This window comes from Psittacula echo, assembly GCF_963264785.1.
Source record: "Psittacula echo genome assembly, chromosome: 1".
NCBI lineage: Eukaryota > Metazoa > Chordata > Aves > Psittaciformes > Psittacidae > Psittacula > Psittacula echo.
In genome coordinates this window covers 53950845-53961847 of record NC_137735.1, presented here as the reverse complement: position 1 = coordinate 53961847, position 11003 = coordinate 53950845, and the positions used below count along the sequence as shown (strand labels likewise).

Below are 11003 nucleotides of genomic sequence, written 5' to 3'. Positions count from 1 at the left end.
CCATGGAACCCATGGGTCAGGCAATCACACAAATGGAGCAGGTGTTGCACATGGTAAGAAATGTGCATCCTCTCAGGACACTTCTCCATGGCTAATTTTTGTCATCGATATGATCAGCACATTGTCCTTGGTCACTGTTCACTGAAACACTCCAACAGGTTAATGAGTACCTGGACTCTGAAACTACAGGACTGGGGACAGGCACAGCCACAGCCAGTGTGTGTTTCTTAAGCAGCTTGCACAACGGCATGTTTTAATGTGTTAACTGGGCTCTTCCGAGTGTCACCAAAGTAATCCAAAGTAAACCTTCGTGTTCTCACTGCATCCCTGCTGCTATGAATTCAAGAGCCACTCTTCCCTTTTCTCTTTGGAGCTGCAGTATCCGTGGGAGCAGCGGGTTTGGAGGGCAGCTTCCCAGAGAGGTGGAAAGAGGGAACACCTTCCAGCCAAGGCTTTTGCCTTCTTCCCGTGATGTTGAGGACAACCCTAGGGAGGGTATGAAACGGGTGGAGAAGAGTGTGACAAAGGAGTAAGGGAGACAAAAGCACTATGAAGAGTGAGGTTTCAGCAGGTGGCTGGTTTATTTTCATTCTGGCACTTTGACTGACTAAGGGGTGGGACTCTGAGCTGGGAGGCTTGGCTAAAAGGTCAGGGCAGCGCACTTGCAGGAGCACTTCACAAGACCAGCTTCCAGTGCATGGACAGGATTTGGGGTATCAGCAAGCTGACTGCTTAGCAGCTGACTGAATTCTCGGCTCAAGGATTCGGTGGTGGCAGGGTTTGAGACAGACACACTGGTCAACATGAGCACGGCAGGCAAAGTAAGGACAAGTTTCTATTAGAAGTTTCTTTCCTGCAGCTGAGTAGTGCATGTGTAAATGCAGTTTCTTTGCTGGGACACCCTTAGTTCTGGTGCTATAGCACAGATGAGAGTTTAGGAGGAAGCTGGTGCAGGAGAGCAGCCCTTACTTGCAGGCCACTGTACTCTCCTCTGAAATGGTTTTACATAAGAAAGAAGATAAAATATAAAATGAAGAACATTACTTGTGTACTTATTTATTTATTTATTTAAGAACTTGAGGTAAGAGCACCAGGATAAGAATAACCTTCCCCAGCATTAGTAAACTATTTTTAACCCCTGATTGGACAGTTTGAAACGTGATGCAATGTAGTAAGTGTTCAGATCAATGTATTTATCAGCTCCAGCAGTTTCTATTCTGAGATCCCGCGGTGGTTTAAGCTATTTTTAGCTTCTTTATTATTCATATCAGCTTGTTTTCAAAAAAACCCCATGGTTAATATTGTGTTACATTTTGGGGTGTAATTGTGATGATGTTAGAACAGTCATTAAATTTCAATATGTGCATAACAACTCTGGAGCTTAAGGTAATGATGATCCAAAGTAAGTATTATATGCATCAGTATGAGCGTATGTATCAGTACTGAGCTGGGACTGAAATGAGTATTTGCATCTTTGCTAGAAAGTGAGAAGAGAGATGTAGGTGAATTCCACTGCTGAAGACAGTATATGTTGCTTCTTGCGCTACCTGAGAGATCCTAACTTGGAGACATGCAGGCAAGGTCGATGGACAGGAACCCAGAACCTAGGAAACGACTGAAGGCCTGTGCCTTGCTGTAATGTGCCTTAAGAAAGTATGGGGATCGGTACTGCTGTTACTGCCAGCTGTCTTCACTATTTTAAAGCCACACAAAACAAGAGGGGACAAAAAATAAATGCTCTCTTTAAGATACCACAAACGCAAAATAACCTGTAGTTCACTTGTAGGTAAATTCACCAAGTTTGGGGTTTTTCCCTGTAGTTTTCTTGCTCCTCCCCTGAAATATGAGCTGGCGTTTCACATGCAGAAATATACGATTCTGTCTGTGTGGTGACTTGCAAGTGCCATTCCCTTTTTCTTTGCTCTGTTTGCAGATTATTAAATGCAAAGCAGCAGTAATGTGGGAAGCCAATAAACCATTTTCTATTGAGGAAGTGGAAGTTGCCCCACCAAAAGCGCACGAAGTTCGCGTAAAGGTACTAAAAAATAAAAATCAAAACACCTATTATTCTGTCTTGCTGTTTATCAGGATCAGTTCTATAGATTTTTAGGATCCAGTCAGAAGACATTCAATAGCTGAGTAGTTAGTATTCAGTAGTTACTATTCAGTAGTTACTATTCAGTAGTTACTATTCAGTATTCAGTAGTTACTATTCCTGTGGAATATGCTTCAAATCCTGAATTTGATCATGAGGGTCTTTTTAAAAAGAAGAAAAGACTTGTTAGGATTAGGTTTTCAGTTTTCTAAGACATTTGTGCTTCTGATGGGCTGAAGAAATCACAGCACAAGGCAAAGATCTGATTCTTCTGTAGTATGGAGCAAGAATTTCTCTTTTACTTTGAGTCTGTGCTAGGAAATAGCTCAGTAGGGTGGGAGCTTCGTTTTTCAACTGGGTGCTGAGCATCTCTCACATTTCAGGACCTTTCTCAGTGGGATTCAGCAGCTGTTTTTATTTTAGAGCAGTTTCAAGTGTTAGACCAGTGAGAAGAACCCTCTCGTGGGGTTGACAACTCCATTTGTCAGAACAAAAGCTCTACAGACATACCTGAATGTTTCAAAAGAAATACTGCTACTGTACTACCTGCAAAAAAAGGCAAATGTGATATAAAATACTATGTATAGCCTCAATTTTTGTATGTATGACATATACGTATATTTAAAATACATAAATAACATATAATAATTAAAATGTAATTATATATGATGCTATGCCATTGTATAACATGTATTTTATGTAACATATCTCTTATATATTGTAATATCATCTGAAATAAGGAATAGAAAATATATATAATATTTCTAGGTTTATAAATACTATTTGGTGGTTAATTTATATTTACTTGATATGATAATCTTTCTACAATATTGCAACCTTTTTCTATTTATGTATGTATCTATAAATATTGAAATATTTTATTGCATTCTGTTCTTCATATATGATTACATTGCTAGAACTTGGGTCCTGCCAGATAATCAATGAGACTTCCTACGGAGCTCAGTAGTGCAGAGCAAACATTCCCAAAGGAGCCTTGCTTTGTAGATTAAAGGCTAACGCAACCTATGAAAATCATGAATCACGCAAACTAAAGTGTTTTCCCTGTAGTTATTATGTGTATATGTGATTTTGGAAGGAAGCAAATCACTTCTCCAAAGGTATGATACCATTTCACTTCCACATATGACATGACGTAGTTAAATGCTGACATATTCTTGTCTTTCTTCTAAATCAGATGGTGGCCACAGGGATCTGTCGCTCTGATGACCATGTGATAACTGGTGAACTGGTTATGCCTTTTCCAATAATTCTTGGGCATGAAGCTGCTGGTATTGTGGAGAGTGTTGGGCAGGGAGTAACCTCAATCAAACCAGGTGTGAAACAGCACTGAACACAAACTCTCTGCTGATTCTCCTATTTCCTGACACTCCTGTCTAAGTCAAAGATGATTACATGCATAAGTGCTTATATTGCAGAGGAGAAAATGTTCCAACTCTGATTTTCTTCAAGGCTATCTTAAACGATGCTACATGGTGTCTACACCTTTTTGTGTTACCATTCTTGATTTATTTTCAGATTTTCTATTCAATTTCTTTGGTTTTGGGAAAAACATCTGCAGCTTGCTTTCTACCTACGTCATGGGATTAAGAACAGATTCTTTGCTCTTTGACACAGAAAATCAGCTATTACAGGTTCTCTAACCCCAGTTTATACAGCTCATCTCAAGAGTAAGTCAAAGCAAAGCACTAGTCAACATGTCAAAACACTTTCTTTCCATTCTCCTAACAGTCAAATAACCCACTGACTTCAGTAGACCCGAGCTCAGGTCTGTGTGTTCCATTACTTCATTTCAAAGATATCAGGGCATGACTGGGGTGCCCACCCTGCTGCAGGCTTTGCTTTTGCTTTGCACAGTACCAGTGCAGGTGAGACAGCACTGCTCACTGAGAGCTGGGTTGCTTTGAAGAGGACACTTCTCTGGACCAGCTGCTCCTCTCCCTACGCTCCCTTGGAACCACAGTGGGTAGAAAGAGAAGTTAGTGAAAGATGCTGATGTTCCTCCAACTGCTGCAAGATGAGACAGCATTTCTGTACATCTGTGTGGAACCAAACAGACTCTAATAAGGACTAAATTATTAACAGAAATTATGCAGTGAACAAAATCTGCACAGTAGTGCTTGATTTTATCCAGGCAGTTTGTTACAATACCTAAGTAGTTCATTTTTAACACCTCCGTATTCCCAGTGCCTTTGTACTGACAACAGATATGTAGTCTGTCCAAAGCAGGTTGGTAAGTGAGATAAGAAAAAATTTTACTTGGCCTTTCTGCTTTAGCTCCAAACAAATATGTATATTGCAAATTTCAGTGACAGCTCTAGCTGCTTTTTCTCTTCCATCTGGCTTCATAAATCACTCTATTGTCTAATTCTAGCTGCCACGTGTTTCCGGGTGAAACAGCAGGCCTGAACACACACAAAATCATGTTTCTTGGCTGTTGCTTAGTTTACACCTTCAAGTTCTAAAAAGGACTCCCAAGATGTGCAAAGTTTCTTTGACAGAATGATTACTAGGCCTGTGTCACAGTTCTAAGTTAGCTGAGGGCCGGGGCAGAGGGGGAGCGTTTCATGTTCTGTGGGTATTTTCCATGTTTTAGTGGTAATCAAAGATTTCCCTTGCTTTTCAATGTGTCAAGGATTAGCTACATTTTAGAGCTGCCAAATCACAAATTGATCTCTGTTAGGGGTTACCTGTTTAGAGATTATGAGGGATTTACCACACATCATTGCTGTGGAAAAGGCATAGCAGTAAAAATTGCACTGGGAAGCCGTGTGCTATTTTGTCCATCATGTAAGAGTGCTAGAGAAAGAGAGATGTCTTATCTTGTGTGTGTCACTGCTTCTCTGACAAACATTTTACCTGCTTTACTCCAATGCAAGAGTAAAATAGGAAAGAGACTCAAGAGGGTTGGTAAATTAATGCTCAATTTCCCATTCTCTGTATGCGCAATTTACAGCCGTGTTATCTTGGCCCTCCAATCTCCTGTTGCAGTGGGTGCCAATTTTTATCTCAGTTTCTTTACCTGTGTATTACTATTTTCCTTTCAAGTAGAAGATGCAATAAACTGCTGAATGAGTACTTCGGGAATGTCAGCAGCTAACGGAGTTCTATGACATAGCTCAGATTCAGTTCTGTGAAAGACACCAGGAGGTTTGTGTATTGAAATCAGTTGTCATAACTTTGCCCTGGTTACGTTCTTTCTGACAGAGAGAGATGGTGTATCCTCCACGGGCAGCAGAAGGCAATAAAACCAACACTGCACTCCTAGCACACATTTGCTTAGGGATTAAATACATTTGCTCCATGTTTTTATGTACATGCTTCTTTTTTGCCTTTTTAAATCCTGTTATTACTGTATTATTTCTAGGAGATAAGGTTATTCCAGTCTTTGTGCCATACTGTGGGGAGTGCAGCTGCTGCTTAAGCACCAAGAGTAATCTGTGCATCAAAGCTAAGTGAGTTTTCCTTGGTCACCTACAACCCTTATTTGACTTTGATTTATGCAAAGCTGATAACACTCAATGGATTTCACTTGCCATCATTTCTGTTCATCTTTCAAACAGCCTTTTTCCGGGTACTGGATTAATGCCTGATGGCACCACTAGATTCACCTGTAAAGGAAAAGCAATTCACCATTTTATTGGTACCAGCACCTTCACTGAATACACAGTACTGCATGAAACTTCTGTAGCCAAAATCGATTCTGCTGCTCCTCTGGAAAAAGTTTTTGTAATTGGCTGTGCATTTTCAACTGGTTATGGGGCTGCTGTGCAGACTGCCAAGGTAAGTATCATGGTGGGTGTTTCTGGTAACTCATGACGGCCTATTCAGGATTGTATGGCCTGCATGTGGGGTATCAGCAGAGCAGCCAGGAGGTACAGACTCTGTTGCAGAGTTCAGGATAGAAGGAAGATACTTGTGTTTTGCCTACTTCAGTTTCTGTGTCTCTAAGGTACTGAGAAGCCTTCAAATCAAAATCCAGTAAAAATGCGTATTACCATCTGTTAATTTTTCTCTCATGGCTTTATTACCCCTAGAAAAAACATTACAAAGGAGATGATTTGTTTTATTGTAACTGGAATCTAGGAAGCCTATATTTGCAACACTCAGAAATCGTAGCAATACACAAATGTGACTTTTACAGGTGTCATTGTCTCCAGTGGCACTACAGATTTTAACACCACTGGAATATAAAGCGTTGTAGAAAAAAAAACATGTCTCTGAACCTAAAGCTTGAGAAGAGTGATGAAAATCTGGTCTCAGAAATGTATTTTAGGGACAATTTATCTTAGTCACATGTAGGATTATAACAGTATAGCTGGCTGCTGCACTAGTAGGCATGGATGTGCAAATTCCTTCTCAGCAGGTAATCTCTAAATTACAAGAAGTAGCTTAACTGAAAACATGTTGGTAGTAAGAAAATGCATTGTACTTTATAGACTGTTAGAGTATGGCATGTTTGTCTGGGTATTACAGGTGGAACCAGGCTCCACCTGTGCCATCTTCGGCCTTGGAGGAGTTGGCCTCTCTGTTATCATGGGCTGCAAGGTGGCTGGAGCTTCCCGCATCATTGCTATTGATATCAATAATGACAAGTTTGCCAAGGCCAAAGAACTGGGAGCCACAGACTGCGTCAACCCTAGAGATTTCAAGAAGCCTATTCACGAGGTGTTGATCGAAATGACTGGCCAAGGTGTGGACTACGCCTTTGAGGTTGTCGGCCATATCGAAACCATGGTATGCAACCAAAAGATGTCATCAAATGAGGCATTAGTGTGTTAGGTCTGTCTTTGCTAACCCAGTAAGCACCAAGGTTGAGGAGCTGAGAGCCACTGGCAAAGTGTCAGGCTACCTTCAAACCTCGTATGTCCAGCTGTCTGCCATTGAGATGCAGGGGCATGCTCAAAACCTTAGGGCAGAGAACTTGAGCATAGTCCCGTGGCCTAACCAGGGTGGCTAAATTTCACATAGCCCACTGTCTGCTTTCCAGCAGTGGCTTATCGCTGATGTCTAAGACAAAATGGGGAGGGAGAGCAAAGCTAGGACATAGCTAACCCCTGACAACAAACACAACGGTGTGAGCAGATTCAATGGACACTGTTTGATGTGGTTTCAGTTACAAAAAGTGAATTGCAAGCAGAGCCCTGAGAGGAGGAGGAATGCAAACTTGGGCCTCAGCGGCAAATCTTGTGTGACTGTGGGTGTCCCTCTGTTCCCAATGCAGACCTCAGCCTTGGCCTGTTGCCATTACAACAGTGGAGTCAGTGTGATTGTGGGAGCGCCTCCTGCAGCACAGAAGATCACTTTTGACCCCATGCTCATCTTCACTGGTCGCACCTGGAAAGGCTGTGTCTTTGGAGGTAAGGGCTTGGAAAGAAGTGATTTAACTGGCTTGGGAAACTTGCAAGTTACCTGGAATGAAATAGCATATGTATAAATTCATTGCTTAGGTTGTCCTACTGGAAGTAATATTGATGGCTGTTTTGCTGACAAAGAAGCACAAAGGGAACTAGTTATGGAAACTATTAGTTAATGGTGAGAGAAAGAGAGAGAAAACCAGAGATGGAGGTGGGAGAGAAGAGACAGAGGAAGAGTAGAAGACAAAAAGATAGGAAAAAAAATAGTGGGGAAAAGGAGAAAGGAAATAAAGGGGGCAAATGAGAAAAAAAAGAAGTGAGGGAGAAAGAAAGGTAGAAGGAGAGAGGAAAATGAGAGGGAGGGGAGGGAGGAGAAGAGATAAAAATAGAAAAGAAAAAACAGATAAGGAGAAAGAAAAGGGAAAGATAAGAGAAATGGACAAAGGAAGATAAAGCTTGACAAGCCCAAGCTCGCTCAACACAAAGCTGAAGGCCACCGAAAACTTGGCTCCAGCAGCAGGTTTTCTCACTCCCAGCCACTTCCTCTTATGTATTCAATAGACACCTGAATAGAACAGCAGAGACAAATCAGGTTCCTCTGGAAGGACATCTGACTGAGACAGTTTTATCTAGTACTGCTTGAAAGAAAAAAGAGGCATATCTACCCCATGCCCCCCATAGTTTTGATCAGTCAGTCCAGTTTCCAGTTCCCAACATGGATGTCCCCACTCTGGCTTTTGTATGATGTGTGGTTTAGTGAGCAGCAGACGTCAACAGACAAGTTGGAACAGTATTTAATGTGGGGAAAAGTTTGGATTCTGTAAAGATTAAAATTTTTAGAGGTCTGCCACCAGTAAAGCACTTATTGGGCTTGTTGTATGTAGAACAGCTGCACTTCAACCCATGTTTTCTGCTGGCCCTCTGTGTTACAGGGGTAAAGACATGCTGCAGCATTTCATCATGCTGTTCTCTTATTGAAAGTTTACCTAAAACTTTAAGCTGCCAATGGGTTTATGTATTTCCCAAGCCTTTAATGTTTCATTTTGCATTATCTGTGGGTTTTTTCAGGCTGGAAGAGTAAAGATTCAGTCCCTAAACTGGTTGCTGACTACATGAAGAAAAAATTTGTTCTGGATCCATTAATAACTCATAGACTTCATTTCACTAAAATCAATGAAGGAATTGATCTGCTAAGGACAGGGAAGAGGTAAACCATGTTTAATTGTAAAAGTTCTGTATAAATAACCTAAAGCAGCTGTATGGTAACGCAGAGCGTGACTTCACGGTGGAGAAGGGGAACGGCAGCACACTACATCCCTTAATCTTGCCCAGTATGGTTCCCTGGGTTGCAGTTGTAGTGATACAGGCAGCAAAGCTTCAGCTTTGGAAATACATTGAGCCCTGTCTTTCCTTGTAGAGGAATTTTCACATTTTGGTTTGAACAAAGACACTGGGTGGCAGAGGAAGAAAAGACCCCAGCAGTGAGGAAGTCTGTGCTCACTACCTGTTGGAAAAGAGCACACAAACAAGGGAGCTTGGGAATGCCAAGCTGTGGAGTGCCAGGGTCAAATGCGTCACATCTGAAGAAACCTCTTAGGCTGAGGAGCAGGAGCACAGAAATAGACAATATTGACTAGAAGAGCAAGTCACCATTCCTGTGGTGAATTACAGTCCCAGTGCAATTAGTCCTAAAGTCACTGGGTAGTTTACCCTGAATTCTGGGGCTTTTCACTAAAGAAAGTGCTTGATGTATACAAACATTGCAAACTCAGAATTTAGCTCTCATGCCTTCCTCAAATCTTGTGAGAGTTCAGCTCAGGCTCTGTTTTCATGGAGTGTTGAAATTGGAAATATTGTTTGCCAGAGACATTTGACAAGATTTGCATGGGAATAACTGGAAATTCTCCTTGGCGGAAGTGGGAAATACATGTGTGTACCTCAGTGCGTGTGGGGACTACCCTTTTTGTAAGGTCTAGCTGTGTACAACTTACGCAGTCTGGAGAATTACATTCACGTTTTCTTTTCATTGTCATTTGCTGGCAGTTATTTTAGGTGTTGCTTGCTCTAAATGTATAAAGCATGTAAGAAAAGAATTTAGCCGCTGAGGTTTGTTCTAAGGTTCTACCTACACAGCACGCATGTCATTTTTTGGCTGTCCTTATTTTAGATGAGCTGTAAATGCCAGTTTTAGGTCTAGTGTAGCAAACGGGAAAGCCATGAGGACAGAGACGCTATCAGCTTTGCTAAAAGACTGGCAGTCCACCTGAAGACGGAGGCCTGTTGCAGCTGACCATCATCACTAGAAGAAACACTTCAGTGTTTCAACACAGAACGAGCTGTGCCACTCAGAGGTTACCCTTAAGAGCCATTTGTAACTGCAGAGACGTGTGTCAGCCCCACTCTGAGGACTTCCCAGGCTCTGTCTGGTGATGAGTTACCAGGAGCCCCGAGTTCATGACTGAAGGCTATGCAGTTTTGCATGAATGTTGTTCTCCGCACCACAGTTTGCACATCTGCTTTGCAGTGGTGCTGCAGTGGGGGCTGGGGTGGGCAAGGAGGGAGTACCCTGGCTGACAGCATTAGCCTGCATTAGCAGAGAAAACAGCAGTGTTTTTCTGATGTTAGCCCAGGGGCTTATCTACTGCCACTAACTTGTCCCTTTATATTGCAGTATTCGCACTGTCCTGGTGTTTCAGGATTCCTAATTGTTAACAGCAGATGGCTTAGCACCAGTACAAACTTCATTATCCTCTAGTACAACTGGTATGAAACACAAGCCAAGATGTTTCTGAAAGGTCCACCACGTCCCCTCGGAATAAAAGGATCAAGCTCAAACGCCAGACTTCAAGCACAGTGTTCATAAATGAAATAATCTTTTCTTCTGCCTCTTTCTACTGATTCTTGCTTTAAATCCTCTTTACACAGAAGAAATTGTGCTGCAGTTTTCCTCTAATGGCGTATTATGAATGACAGGACTTGCTGCTGTCACAGGTGTTAGAAAAGGTTTGGATTTTTTAAATGGCCTTTAATACGCACTCTTTTAATAACAGCAAAATGAAGGGCCTTTATAACACTGTGGCTCAGCACAGTAAAACTTTAGTCAGAACTGTGTGTCCATCCTGAATGATTTTAGCATTCCATTACTTGACAGGCAAGGAAATTACTGCAGAGATTAAAAATCATGGGGACCTTGCATTTGAATTAAAAATTTCAGTTAAGGATATTTCAGTAAATCAAAGACTTACAGCCTGAAGAATGTCTCACCACCAAATTAACACTTCCAGGCATCTCATATGAAACTGCTGTGGTGCTGTTCTGTGGTGGTGTTCTTCTGCTTGGTTGCTTTTACCTTTGTATCTCTTTCTTAGGAATGCTCTAGTTGTTTTACCAGTATAGTTTGAGATCTTTGGCCAATTTATACAAGTGCCTCTGGTGCTTGGGAGACAATGTGAAGAAATATGAACGTGCATCAAGTATTGTTATTTGTTACCATTAAATAAAGAGGCAGTGTGTTAACCTTTAAATGTAAATAC

General features: G+C 41.6%; 1 protein-coding gene across 1 annotated transcript; it reads left to right on the top strand.

Annotated features, from left to right (window-relative positions):
- Positions 1 to 803: 803 nt before the first annotated feature.
- On the top strand, positions 804 to 10175 carry LOC308231506 (alcohol dehydrogenase 1-like; the record flags this gene model as incomplete). The annotated part of the gene is made up of 9 exons (XM_080637046.1): positions 804 to 821; positions 1934 to 2035; positions 3291 to 3429; positions 5481 to 5568; positions 5677 to 5896; positions 6590 to 6850; positions 7338 to 7473; positions 8539 to 8677; positions 10142 to 10175. The coding sequence occupies 9 exons, from the start codon at positions 804 to 806 to the stop codon at positions 10173 to 10175; spliced, it is 1137 nt and encodes a 378-aa protein (XP_080493172.1).
- Positions 10176 to 11003: the final 828 nt, after the last annotated feature.